The 13,916-nt window shown below is 45.2% G+C and overlaps 1 protein-coding gene across 1 annotated transcript in view; it reads left to right on the forward strand.

Annotated features, from left to right (window-relative positions):
- The window catches only part of PRPF6 (pre-mRNA processing factor 6), a 41,914-nt gene extending 29,150 nt beyond the window's left edge, over nucleotides 1-12,764 (forward strand). The window contains exons 13-21 of the mRNA XM_080925506.1: nucleotides 1,957-2,078; nucleotides 3,562-3,700; nucleotides 5,145-5,264; nucleotides 5,751-5,927; nucleotides 6,375-6,508; nucleotides 7,304-7,395; nucleotides 8,890-9,004; nucleotides 11,448-11,574; nucleotides 12,007-12,764. Coding sequence (XP_080781632.1) covers nucleotides 1,957-2,078; nucleotides 3,562-3,700; nucleotides 5,145-5,264; nucleotides 5,751-5,927; nucleotides 6,375-6,508; nucleotides 7,304-7,395; nucleotides 8,890-9,004; nucleotides 11,448-11,574; nucleotides 12,007-12,159 — 1,179 coding nt within the window. The 3' untranslated portion in view covers nucleotides 12,160-12,764. The remainder of the gene's footprint in view (nucleotides 1-1,956; nucleotides 2,079-3,561; nucleotides 3,701-5,144; nucleotides 5,265-5,750; nucleotides 5,928-6,374; nucleotides 6,509-7,303; nucleotides 7,396-8,889; nucleotides 9,005-11,447; nucleotides 11,575-12,006) is intronic.
- The last annotated feature ends 1,152 nt before the right edge of the window (nucleotides 12,765-13,916 follow it).

Genomic DNA, 13,916 nt, shown 5'->3' on the forward strand with positions numbered 1-13,916 from the left:
TGTGTACATAGCTGTGAGTGCAGCCCACCTGGGTTTTTTTTTTTTTTTTTTTTTTTTCTTTTCTTTTTGTAGGAGACGGAATTTTACTGTGTAGGTCTGTCTTGCCTGGAACTCACCGTATAGAGTAGGCTGGCCTCAAACTCAGAGATCCACCTCTGAGTTCTGGGATTAAAAACTTGCACCACCACACCCAGCTCCACATATTTTGTCATTTACAATTGTCCTAGTTTCTCCCTAGTGGCCACTTTAAAAAAAAATTAAGTGTATGTGTGTACGTGCTACAGCATGCAAGCATCAGTCAGAAGCCAGTCTGTATAGGGTCCCAGAAATTGAACTCAACTTGTTCATTACTGTGCAGTTACTATGTATGTCTTGACCGACTGAGCCATCCACTATCACTTTTTCTTTCTTTTTTGTCTTATTTTATGTATATGGATATTTGCCTGCTGTATCTGTGTGTGTTGTGCAAGCAGTACTCAAGGCCAGAGTGAGTGTTGGATCCCCTAGGCCTTGAGTTAGACGGTTATTGTGGGCCAGTCTTCTGGAAGACCAGCCAGTGTTCTTAACTGCTAACTCATCTCTCCAGCCCCTATCAGTTGATGTATATGAACATTGGGTGTGTTTTGTTTTGCTTTCTAAGACTTATTTTTATTTTTTGTGCATGTATAAATGTCCTAGGGTTTACATTGCTGTGAAGAGACACCATGACCACAGCAACTCTTAAAAGGAAAAACATTTTAATTGGAGCGGGCTTACAGTTTCAGAGGTTTAGTCTATTATTGTCATGTGAGAAGCGTGGCACTGAATTGGCAGACAGGAAGAGTTAAGAGTTGTACATCTGGATCTATAGGCAGCAGAAAATAACAGTGACACCTTGGCCAGGCTTGAGCTTCTGAGACCTCAAAGCCACACCCACCCCAACAATGCCACAGTTCCTAATAGTGCCACTCCCTATGGGCCTATGGGGGCCGTTTTTATATATACCACCACAATATGTGTATGTGTTCATGTGCTGGGTGTTTGCAGATACCTGCAGAGGCCAGAAGAGGGCACCATATCCCCTGGAGCTGGAGTTACTGGTGAACCAGTTGAGTGTTGGCAACCAAACTTATATCATCTGTAAGAATAGCAAGTACTCTTAACCACTTAGTCAACTCTCCAGCCCCTAAAATCACATGAACATAGAAAAAAAAAAACTGAGGATCTAGGCCTAATGGTACAGCTCTGTTACACAGCTCTTTAGAAGCCTAAGATAAGATTGCAGTTTCAAGGCCAGCCTGGTAACTGAGATGGTTTTAAATAACAAATAGAAAAGGGTGAAGAATGAAGCTCACTGGTCACTGGTCGAGTGCTTATCACGGCAAGGCCCTGGCATTGGGTTTAATCCCTGGTGTTGGAGGATAGGATGGGGTAGGGAGACTAAAGAAAGCAGAGCCTAGTGGTGTCTGCTGTGATTTCTACTAACTAGATTAGCGGGTTTCTCATCCTTTTGTGTTCATTTGTCTTGTACAGGTTTTGAATAGCCTAACATTTTTTTTTAAAGGAAAATAAATAGTATTCCTAGTTGGTAAAAATCAGTATGTGATACACGCATGCGCGCACACACACACACACACACACACACACACACACACACACACGTGTCTCTGTGTGTGTAGTATAGCATGGTGCCTTAGCCATAGCCCTACACATGTGTGTGTTTGTGTGCATGTGTTATCCTTCAGTTAAAAGCTCTTCTTGCATGCCAGGGGCCTGAAGGCTGCCTTCTGAGCTTTTGTCAGGGCTTGCGTTCCCATCCTCAGGTGTCCTTGTCTTAGATTGTAGTTTAATTAGATCAGTGCCACAGCATATTTGCTACCAGATGTCATTACTGAGAATGACAAGAGGCTTGAGAAACATTATTATCTGCTCAATGGCAGTCCTGAATTACCTTCCTCATTGTGTTTCTCTCTCTAGTGTGTGGCCCACAATGCCCTGGAGTGTGCACGAGCCATATATGCCTATGCTCTACAAGTCTTCCCCAGCAAGAAAAGTGTGTGGTTACGAGCTGCATACTTTGAGAAGAACCATGGCACCAGGTATGTGGTCTATTTACACTTCCTATCTGCATGGTGCTGGATTCAAACCTCACTTCCCTGAAGATCTGCACAACACCATTTTGGGTCTGTCTCTCTGTGATTGTGAGCAGGTTACACTTTTGTGGCCCTTGGGACTTTGAAACTGCCTCATTCTTTATAGCCCTTCAGTGATTGGATTATCACTATTTTATAGTTGAGAAACCAAAGCATCTTGGAAGCCTGTTCTTTTTTAGTGCCCTATGGCTCTAAGAGTTTCCAGTGCAGGCTACTAATGCTGGGGCACTGCCTTTAGCAGTGGGCGGTACAGTGCCAGGGTCCATGCAGTCTGGTTTTCATTTACATTGCTCTAGCTTTCTGGGCTTTGGCTGGTTTTTGTACACAGAAGGAGGTCCTTGACAATTTCCTTTAATTGTACCCTTTAATTGGAAAAACCTTTGGGTCTGCCTTATTGGCTGTAAGTGCTGATTAAATTAGGCATTGTAATTTCTTGTTTTAAATGTGTAACTCTAGGGTTTTTGGGCTCATGTCCCTGGGTACCCTATAGCATCCTCTTGAGGGTCCTCAGTTCTTCCCTATGTTGGGTAGACACAGACCTTGCTGATTTCACCAAGGCTGCAGCTGTGACTTTGAGCCCTTGTTTTTTTTTTCTGATGTGATTTGATGTTAATTTCTACAGGGCCTTTCTTACCCTGCCAGCTGCCTTGGTATTTCAGAGTTAACTCCTTAGGGACTTGAGAACTTTCAAAATGATCCTTATGACTCATTGTAGAATGTCACTTGATATAGTCATGTCAGGTGTAGGTTGAGACCTAATGACTCATGGCCTTAGTGTGTGCTGCTTGTCCACTGACATGTTTCAGTGGCTAGTTCCCTCCCACAGACTGATGAGGAAAGTCATCAGTACTTGGGCGCAGGGCTCTGGGAAACCTGGTGTTGTTTCTGTAGGCACTGTCTGTATGATGTGCTCCTGAACATGAGGGCTCATAGGCTTCATCAGTGAAGGTGGTGTGACCAAGAGGTGGTGGTGAGCCAGAGATAACCCAGAGACTTCATGCCCAGTATCCAAGGTTCACAGATATTCTTGCTCAGTAATGTCCTAAAAATCACTCAGTGGGCCCTTTTTTGGGGAGGAGAACAGGGTTAGGGACCTTAATCTTTATTAGTGAATCCAGGGTATCCTCTATGCTTCAAGATAAAAAGGCCTTTACTGTCACCAGACTGCCATGTTATCAGTGCCCCAGGATACATAGCTATAAAAGGCTCTGCTGTTTAAACAATGCTTTGCTTTATAGAGCACTCTTCAGTAGTTGATTTTAGATTCTTTATTGGAAGGAAAGATTTCCCCACACTCTCCCCATCGTAAAATCTTGTAAATCATTAATAGGACCGAACTTTGAAGTGATAACTATCTTTTCAACATCTTGGTAGCTATGTGCTCTGATTTATGGCTTGGGCCGTAGTGACCATGTCCTCTATCTTGCAGGGAGTCTTTGGAAGCACTCCTGCAGAGGGCTGTGGCCCACTGCCCTAAGGCAGAGGTGCTGTGGCTCATGGGTGCCAAGTCAAAGTGGCTGGCAGGGGATGTACCTGCAGCAAGGAGCATCCTGGCCCTGGCCTTTCAGGTAGGTGAAGGATACCTGCCTTGGAAGGAGCCATGAATACAAACTCAGCTTTGGTGCTACTGTAACCTCAGAATTTAGTTTACACATATTTAGGATATGCCACGGTCTAGTCTAGAGACACTAAATATATGCATGGTCTGATCTATGGGGCCAAAACATGAAGAACACCCCAACCAGGAACATTGACCTCTTAGTGTCTTTTACCTAGTACTCCAGACTTCACAAGACCAAAGCATAAGCCGCCTGCTTGGGTGCTTTAGTGCCTCTTTGAGAAGTGGGGCCCCATTAAAACAGTCACACTTACCTGGACTAGTTAGGTCTGGCTGTTACAACATGTATAGTGTATATGTGGCAGGCATGGTGAATGTGTGAACGTGTACACGTGCACACTTACTAGCGGTCAACCTAGAGTGTCTTTATTACTCCCCCCACTTCCTTTTTTTAAATGGATCTTTAACTGAACTGGAGCTTAGAGCTCGCCACTTGGTTTATCTGGACACCAGTTGGTCTATAGAACCATCTGTCCCCACCCTCCAGCACTGGGGTCACAGTGTCATTGCCTGACTTTTATGTGGTCTCCCAGTAAGCACTTTACCAAACCACTGAGATATCTTCCCTGTCAACATTCAAAAAATCCTAATATTTTATCACAAAATAGGTGTTAGGTTCTTTTTAATAAGCTATATAAATATCAGTCTGGTATCATAGCTCAGGGTCACAGTAAAGTTTGTCTGTCGTAAGACAATAGAAACACTAGGAAAAGAGCTAACTTGGGTCAATTTTTTGCTCCAGCTGTCACCTGGAAAGGGCACAGGAGCAAGTGATAGTGCTGTGCAGAGTGACTAGTGTCCTTGTCACACAGTCTTCTCCTAGCTGCATGCCAGAGTTCTAGGATGGTTGGTTCTCCTTTCCCATTACTGTAGGCACCGTGGCCATGAAGCAGCAGTCCCAGAGGAGTGTGGGTACAAGTTTTGAGTGTATCACTTTACATCTCCTGGACGTGTTTGTGTAGCTTGGCCCATGCCTTTGGGAGCCTATTACACTTTGTTATCTGCACCTTGAACACGTGGTGTGGCTAGCCAGTGGGAAGGGATTGAGTTAGATATAGCAGCTCCCAACACAAAGGCATGCATTGTAGAAGTTGTGTAGAGTTTAGACAGAGCCTAGAGAGGTGGCCAGAGCTCTAGCATTGTTGCTTCATCTGTACAAGAGTGAAAACAAATGTGGGGTTTTGTTTTTGTTTTTTCTTTAGGTACGCTTAGGTCCTGGCTGAGATCTTCCCTGTTGTCCCCTAGCATGTAGCTTGTGCAGGAGTGTACTAACACACACTAGTCCTGCATCAGGGAGCGGGCCAGCTCAGTGTCAGACTGCCTGTTTTTGATTAAGTGTGATGTAGCCTTGGTCACTTTTGTGCCGAGCTTTCTGATGCAGCTTTGTTCCCCAGGCCAACCCCAACAGCGAGGAGATCTGGCTGGCGGCTGTGAAGCTGGAGTCAGAGAACAACGAGTACGAGCGAGCCCGGAGGCTGTTGGCCAAGGCACGGAGCAGCGCACCCACTGCCCGTGTGAGTGCTGACTGCTGGGTTAGGGAGGGTCGGCACTGGGAAGGAGTGAGATGAGTGGCACCCCTCAGACCCCAGCGCAGTCTTGATATTAGGCTTAACATACATCCTTTGTTTATCTATACCTTTTGTATTCACAAAAGAGCTAATACAAAAACTTAAGAGGCGGCTGGAGAGACAGCTCAGAGGTTAAAAACACTGACAGCTCTTCCAGAGGTCCTGAGTTCAAATCCCAGCAACCACGTGGTGGCTCACAACCATCTGTAATGGGACCTGATGCCCTCTTCTGGTGTGTCTGAAGACAGCTACACTGTACTCATGTACATAAAAGAATTAAATAAATGTTTTAAAAAAGAAAAAGAAAAAAGTAGGAGGGCCCAGTACAGATGTGTAAAAGATGTCTGTGACTTTAAGCACGTGATGTGAAGATAGTATCAAGATAAATGGTAGAAATACTTCCTCATGTGACAGTGTTTCTCGGCTTTGCAGGTGTTTATGAAGTCTGTGAAGTTGGAGTGGGTGCTGGGGAACATCACTGCTGCACAGGAGCTGTGCGAGGAGGCTCTGAGGCACTATGAAGATTTCCCCAAGCTGTGGATGATGAAGGGGCAGATTGAGGAGCAAGGAGAACTGATGGAGAAGGCCCGGGAGGCCTACAACCAGGGGGTGAGTCTCTATCAAGATAGCTCAGGGAACCCAGCAGCAGGGCATTAGTCATTTTCCCACACCTGAACGAGGTGGAGGACCAGTGGTCAGTGAGGACCTTTGTTCTTCCAGTCACTGTGGGTACTGTGGGGTTTTTCCTACAGAGTTGCACACTCTGTGTTTGGGATATATAGGGTTTGCAATGAGCACCCTATACATGAAGTGCACACCCTGTATGCACATGTACATGACACATACAAAACCCTACAGGCATCCTTTATTGCACATTACACTATTACACACAGTAAACCAATGTGTACCTGTTTGCATGTGCACATCACAGAGCCATGTCAAGTATGAAATATATTATCTAACAGCCCTGAAGTACTCCTAGAAGCTGGCCACAGTTCTCAGTCTTTTGTAGATGCTCTCTTAGCTCTTATTTTGTACAATTTTTTTTGGTCACAGCTGAAGAAATGTCCTCACTCCACACCACTATGGCTCTTGCTTTCCCGGCTAGAGGAAAAGATTGGGCAACTGACTCGTGCTCGGGCCATTTTAGAGAAATCTCGTCTGAAAAACCCAAAGAACCCTGGGCTGTGGTGAGTTCTTGGTAATCAGCTAAGTTCCCCCTTTAGAGGCTGTCCTCAGCTCCTTCTTCATTTTAGCTCAGGCTCCTATGGGCTCAGTAAGAGGTGACAGCTTATATGAAGGTCATAGTCTGGCTTGGGAGAGCTGGGTCTAGATGGCAAGTGTGCTTTTGGTGAAGTGCTGTATGATGTCAGGGAACGGAACTGAGAAAGTGGACTATAGAAGCGGTAAAGGGAAGACCTCGAGTAACATGAAGACACTTGCCAGAGGAGCTGAGTGTGTGTGGTGCTAGTATCCTCTCGCACCTGGGAAATGGACATAGAAGGCTAGTGAGCTGTGGGTAATGGATGCAGAGTCCAGCTAGGGGTTAGACTGGGATGTGAGAGGACACTGCTGAGAAGGGTTGTCCTTAGGTGCCTGTCATGTGTGGTCTGTGCTTATTCCCTTACTTCACTTGTATCTGGATCCTGTGGAGTCTGGAATCTCAGATGGGGCTGCTGCCTTCTACCAGGCCGTGGATACCAGTGCTGCCATCCATGTAGAGAATGGAATTCTAACCCTTCTAGGAGACAAGAGCCTCCCTTTCCTGGCAGTAGGGGAAGAGTATTGCTGAGCAAATTTGACTATATGAGTTTGGTTCATGGAACCCATTGTTGGAAGCAGTTTCCAAAAGTGGTCCTCTGCCTTCCACATATATGTGGTAACATGACAGAAATAATAAAGTAAGAATGTAAAAGCCTTTTAAAGGGTGTCTGACAGAAGGCCAGCTGGAGTAGTTGGTCACTTCCCCGGGCTTTTTTTCCTAGGTTGGAGTCAGTGCGGCTGGAGTACCGTGCAGGGCTGAAGAACATTGCTAATACCCTCATGGCCAAGGCGCTGCAGGAGTGCCCTAACTCCGGTAAGGACTCCTGGCCACATAGTATGGCACAGAGGAAATCTGTGGGATGTGATCAGTGACTTCCAGGGACTCCTTTAAGATACACCCTGTGTGTCCCATTTTAGTCTAGCCTCGCTGATGTGGTTACAAAGACTTCAGACTAAACCCTCAGTTTTACTATGAGAGAGTTTGATTTTATATTCTGAGGCACTACCATTTTTTTAAGCTAAGTTGGTTTTTTTTTTGTTGTTGTTGTTTGTTTGTTTTGTTTTTTAAGATTTACTTATGTATGAGTACTCTCTGCATGTACACCTGTGCGCCAGAAGAAGGCATCAGATCCCATTACAGATGGTTGTGAGCCACCGTGTGGTTGCTGGGGATTGAGCTCAGGACCTCTGGAAGAGCAGCCAGTGCTCTTAACCGCTGAGCCATCTCTCCAGACCTGAAGCCGAGTTTTAACTTTTACTATTTTTCTTACAGATGGTGTATAAGGTTGTGTCCCATGCCTTTAATCCTAGCATGTGAGAGGCAGAGACAGGTCTTTGAATTCAAGGCTAGCCTGGTCTACAAAGTGTGTTCTAGAATAGCCAGAGCTGTTACACACACACACACAAAAAAAAACTCTGTCTTGGAAACAAAAAGAAAAGAGTAGAGATTGCTCTAACCTACTACTCAGGAATCTCTTCTGTTAGTGTTTATATTGTTTTTATATTGTACAGAGTTAAAGTTATGTTAGGTATTTAGAATAGTACTTTGTTTGATGTAGCCCATAGTGGCCGCAGACACAACATGTAAAGCTGACCTTAAACCCTCCACTCTTCTGACTCCCTTCCAAAGTGCTAAACTTATGGCTCACACCGTCTGCCTGGCTGAGTTGTGCTAGCACTGGTAATTGTTTTGTTTTGGGTTTTGCTTTTTTTGCTATACTTTGTAGCTTAGGTTGGCTCCTAAATATGTTCCTCCTGCCTCAGCTCTTGGCTTCTCAAATGTGTAGATTAAAACCATGTGTCATATGCCTAGCTATCCTTTTCTTTTTCTTCTTTTGTTTTTTCTTTTCCTTTTTTTTTCTTTCTTTCTTTTTTTTTTTTTTTTTTTTTTTTTTTTGGACAGGCTTTCTCTATGTAACTGTCATGTGTATTGTCTTAGAACTTTATAGACCAGACTGGCCTTGAACTCACAGAGACCTGCCTGCCTCTGCCTCCTGAGAGTTGGGACCAAAGGTGTGCACCGTCACACTTGGCTGCTGTCTTTATTTTTAGCGGCTAGTGCTTTCAGATGTCACTGCCCATTGCCTGTTTGCTGGCTCAGCAAGAATGAAAACTTGCAGCTATCATCCAAAACACTGTCCAGTTCTGTTCTGGGAAGGCTGGTATAATTCAGGTTACTGGGTAGGTGGATACTTGAGACCTTTGTGGTTGCCCTCAGTACACTCTTTTTGGGGTAGCCTAAAGAAGAGGGTACATTTCTGAAGCCAGAAGTAAGGCTGAGGGGTAGATTTTTGCTTGTGAATTTCAGGTATCCTGTGGTCAGAAGCTGTCTTCCTTGAGGCAAGGCCCCAGAGAAAGACCAAGAGTGTGGATGCCCTGAAGAAGTGTGAACATGACCCCCATGTGCTTTTAGCCGTGGCTAAGTGAGTAATAGTTCTTTTGGGATTACTTGGGATTCTGGTATAGTTTTGCCTGGCTGTGCTGGCTTTGTTTTCACAGGATGAGCTAGCTACATGGACCTCAGCTGCCAGGACTTGTGCTTCAGTCTTCTGGGCAGCTCTCTCTGCTAGAGGCCTTGAGGTGCTGTGCTGTCTAGACAGCTGTCTGGTCACTCCCTCTTCTCAGGCCTCCTGGGTTCTTTGGCTCATCCTTAGCCCCAGGCTTCTGTGGGGCTGTTCTTTTTGTTTTAGGACCACATGGGGCCTGGTTTACATGCAAGACAGATTTGTTGATATTGGTCCACACAGAATTTAAGTATTAAGCCAAACCCATTTTTTTACAGGGACTTTATCCAAGAGGTTGTTTATTTGTTTGTTTTTTTCAAGACAGGGTTTCTCTGTGTATCCTGACTGTCCAGGAACTCACTTTGTAAACCAGGCTGGCTTCAAACTCAGAGATCTGTCTGCCTCTGCTTCCTGACTGTTGGGACTAACGGCATCACCATCACTGCCCAGAGAGCCAAGAGGCTTGCACTTTGATTGTGTTAGTGGAACTCAGACCTTCAGCTCAGTGGCCATGGGAATAGCCTGCTGTACTCATTGTCTAGGAGTACAGAAAGGCTAACATGGTTCATCTGCAGTGTCATCAAGCAATCTGTCACCTCCCAGCATGGGGTTGTGCCACTGCTGGTGATGGAGGCAGAACCTTAGAACCAATTTGGCTCTGCTTAAGTGTTGAGGGTCTGCCTTCACATTGCTACCTGACACCTCTGTAGTGTCTGTAACCCTAGCAGATGAGAGGTTTAGGCCCAGCCTTGCTAGCCTGGGCTTCCTTTTCCTAGAGTATTTTCTATATGCCCTCAGCCAGAGCAGCCATAAACCTTACAAAAGGTTTTATTAAAGTGAATAAGTCACTCCTGCTGTTCCCAAGCCAGTGTTCCATGTGCCTACTATCTTGAGTTTATGCTCTTTAAATCACAGTTTATCTAGCACCAAGCAATTAAGAGTACTATATGGCTTAAAAAACAATCAAGTTATCAGCATGAAGTCCATTTGGTACCTGAAAGCAGCCTCACAGCTGCCTGCAGTGGAAAGGTTGGCTGTGCACCAGCTGACTCACTGAGGCCGGGCGAATGCAGCCCCAAGTCCTGGCCCTGGCAGAGTGTTGTTCCCCACAGTGCCATGCCATCTTCCAGTAACTACCAGGTGGGGAGGAGGGTACCCTGCCACCCTGTGTAGCCATACTGGGACTCTGAAGACCAGCAGGCCTCAAACTCAGAGATCCACTCGCCTTTGTTTCCGGTGTGCTGGGATTAAAGGCCTGTGCCACTATGCCCTACTTCTAAGTTAGTTTCTTACAGTCCAGTTTCTTGGCTTCCTGCAAAACTCTCCTTCAGGTTGCTATTCAAGTTGTCTCTGAGTATCAAGTACAGCAATCGTGTGCTATGGTCTGAGTGCCATGGAGCTGCAACTCCAGTGGGCCCAGGTCCCAGAACTGACCTGTGGAAGCCGGTCTTTGTGTTTGCTTAGGTTGCTACAAGGAGTAGACAAGGCAGGTTACTAGTTAGGAGTTGGTGTCTTATTAAGAAGCAGTCTGAGGTTTCAGGTTTTTTTTTTTTTTGTTTGTTTGTTTGTTTTTTTAATCTGCCTCAATTAATGTTTGTCAAGGTTAGTTTCAAATTTTATTTGGCCCAGATAGTTTTAAGAAGTTAAAATCTAGGGCTGGAGAGATGGCTCAGTGGTTAGAGCACTGACTGCTCTTCCAGAGGTTTTGAGTTCAATTCTCAGCAACCACATGGTGGCTCACAACCATCTGTAATGGGATCCGATGCCCTTCTCTGGCATGTCTGAAATCAGCTATACATAAAATAAATAAATCTTTAAAAAAAAAAAAACCCTAAATAAGTACATTCTCTGTGATGCAATGGGGTTCAGTAGAAACGGACCAAGTGTCAAGGGTGGGGGACATGAATTCATATGTCACATTTAAACTGCAAGTAACTTCTCAGTGTTGTCAATAATAAAGTGACAAAGTTGTTATTTAAAAAAAGTTAAGATCTAGCTGAGTGGTGATAGTGGTGTATGCCATTAACCCCAGCACTCAGGAGGCAGAGGCAGGCAGATAGATCTCTGACTTCCAGACCAGCCTGGTCTACAGAGTGAATCCCAGGACAGCCAGGACAGTTACCCAGAGAAACCCTATCTTTAAAAAGAAACAAAAAATAAAGAAGTTAGGATCTCACTGTGTGTTCTAAAAAGCAGTGTAGACTAGTGAAGGATCTGCAGTGACCTTCAGGTTCTATAACGTATGCCTACGCTTGCTGGTCTTACCAAGTGCAGGGTACAGCTAATCACCTACATAGAAGAGACTCTCAAACACAGCAGACACTGTTCTGTGTTCCTTGCTCTAAGTACTTCTCCCATACAGGCTGTTCTGGAGTGAAAGAAAGATCACCAAAGCTCGGGAGTGGTTCCATCGAACCGTGAAGATTGACTCAGATTTGGGTGATGCCTGGGCCTTCTTCTACAAATTTGAACTGCAGCATGGCACTGAGGTGAGGCTACACTAGCTCACTGGGGTGTAGTAATAATCTGCCTCTTTCCCTAGCCACTCCTGAGACAGTAGAAAGCTTCATCTAATCCCTGGGGAAGGGAAGGCAGGGAATAGCCAAGACCAGGAGCCCCTCCCCTGTTGAGCTTTGTTGGAACCATGCTCATAAGGCAGGGGTCAGGGTGTCTGGGGTCCTTGTTGGAAGTAGTAGCCAGACTACATTGAATCCAGGAGGTACTAGTTCAGAGAAAGTGTTCAGAGAATGTGTGGGAATCAAAAGTTAGAGTCTGACACAGTTTAAGACAGAGTCACACTGACTCTGAGGGCATGCTCCACAAGAGCAGGAGATGGCTTCAAATCTGCTGGGCAAGACTTGTACCTCACAAGATGTAAACCTCACAAGGAATCCATCTAAAGCACCCTTTGGTCTTCCCAGGAGCAACAGGAAGAGGTGAGGAAACGCTGTGAGAATGCAGAGCCCCGACATGGAGAGCTGTGGTGTGCTGTGTCCAAGGATATCACCAACTGGCAGAGAAAGATTGGGGAAATCCTGGTGCTGGTGGCTGCCCGCATCAAAAATACCTTTTGATAGCAGGGGTGGAGGACAAGGCACTTTGGGGCAACACATGGACAATGAGCACAAAGCCTACACTGTCTATCTTTTATTCATTAAAGATTTTTTATAGAGTTATGTTGGGGCTAGGGCCTCACTTGTTTTTCTGTTTTGTCTTTGGTGTCTGTTCCCCATGGGTGATGGTCATGTCAGGTCTGGTTTGGATGTTGCCTCCTGCTGTGCTGTGCTCCAGAAGAAGCACCATTGGATACTGAGGGCTTGCTGAGATTTTTGTGGAGATGTTAAGGGTACAGGCTAAGTTCTCCTTGCCACCGTCTGCCACTGCATGAGGTTTGGGCTCTGTGGCAAGGAACTGGAAGGTGTTTTAAGTCTGGCTCAGCATTGCGACATTCTTAGTTCATAGATCATTTTTAGTTGTCTTCTTTCTTCTCTTAAGAATCCTGATGCTGGGGCTGGAGAGATGGCTCAGTGGTTAAGAGCACTGACTGCTCTTCCAGAGGTTTTGAGTTCAATTCTCAGCAACCACACGGTGGCTCACAACCATCTGTAATGGAATCTGATGAGCTGCTCTTCTGGTGTGTCTGAAGACAGCTACAGTGTATTCATATAAATAAAATAAATCTTAAAAAAAAAAAAGAATCCTGATGCTGTCTTAAGTTTTATACCAGTGACGCTAAGCTTTAAGTGTTGGGTCTGATAGTGCAGGCAGTGTGATGGATGCTGCTGCCGACTGTAAATTTCACTGTGTGTCTAATTGTTTTTTTTCTGTTGAATGGGTGGAAAAAGCAAAAAAACAAAAAATCCTTTAGAAAACAAATTTGCTATCATGTTTTGTGGAATGAGGAGCCTCGGAGGAGCTCACCGCCACCTGGAGTTGGAGTTTAGCATGAAAGTGGTGCTCATGCCCGACGCCCTCGCATACCGAATCTGCACGCGCCCACTGTAGAGGATCCTTACTGTCTTAGAGAGCAGATACCTTCTGAAACTATTTACTTTAGAAGACCCTCTGAGTTAACATTTAAGCTGTATTATTTAGACTTGTATTTAGAACGTGTCACTTCCTCGAGCTGTTACTGCCTGTACAGAGTCGTGGACAACATCGGATACCTGTCCTCTAGGAGAAGACAAGCCTTAATAAACACCTGTTGAGAGAGAAAAAAAGAGTGCAGGCTATGTGAAGAATATGGGCTCTGCCACAGATCTGTGATACAAGAGGGTGGAAGTCATATGGGGCCATGCTGTAAAAGATTAAAAAGCTTGTGGAAGCCCCCTTTGTGTAACTTGGAAGGGTGAGCTCACTGTCCTGTGAACCTTGACAGTCAAGAGGACAGGAACAGAACCTGCGTATTGATCGATGCTTAACAAGTTACTCATGTGTTGGCTTGGGGAAATACTTCTTGCTTCTGTCCCTAGGAATGTCTAAGAGAGCTGATTGGGTATTTCTGTGGAGAAATCCACGGTGTGAGGGGCCATACCCAATAGTTCTTAACAGATGAGGGGCAAAGAACCTGACTATAGCATCAAGCTGTTGGTAGTTTCTTCTTTTGACTTTTTTTTTTTAAGATTTATTTATTTGTTTGTTTATTATATGAGTGTGTTGTAGCTGTCTTCAGACACACCAGAAGAGGGCATCAGATCTCATTATAGATGGTTGTGAGCCACCATGTGGCTGTTGGGATTTGAACTCTGGAAGAGCAGCCAGTGCTCTTAACCACTGAGAGATCTCTCCAGCCCAAGTGTTTTCAACTCACGAACTGAATGCAGTGAAGCAG

Source organism: Micromys minutus (genome assembly GCF_963924665.1).
Source record: "Micromys minutus genome assembly, chromosome: 11".
Taxonomy (NCBI): Eukaryota; Metazoa; Chordata; class Mammalia; order Rodentia; family Muridae; genus Micromys; species Micromys minutus.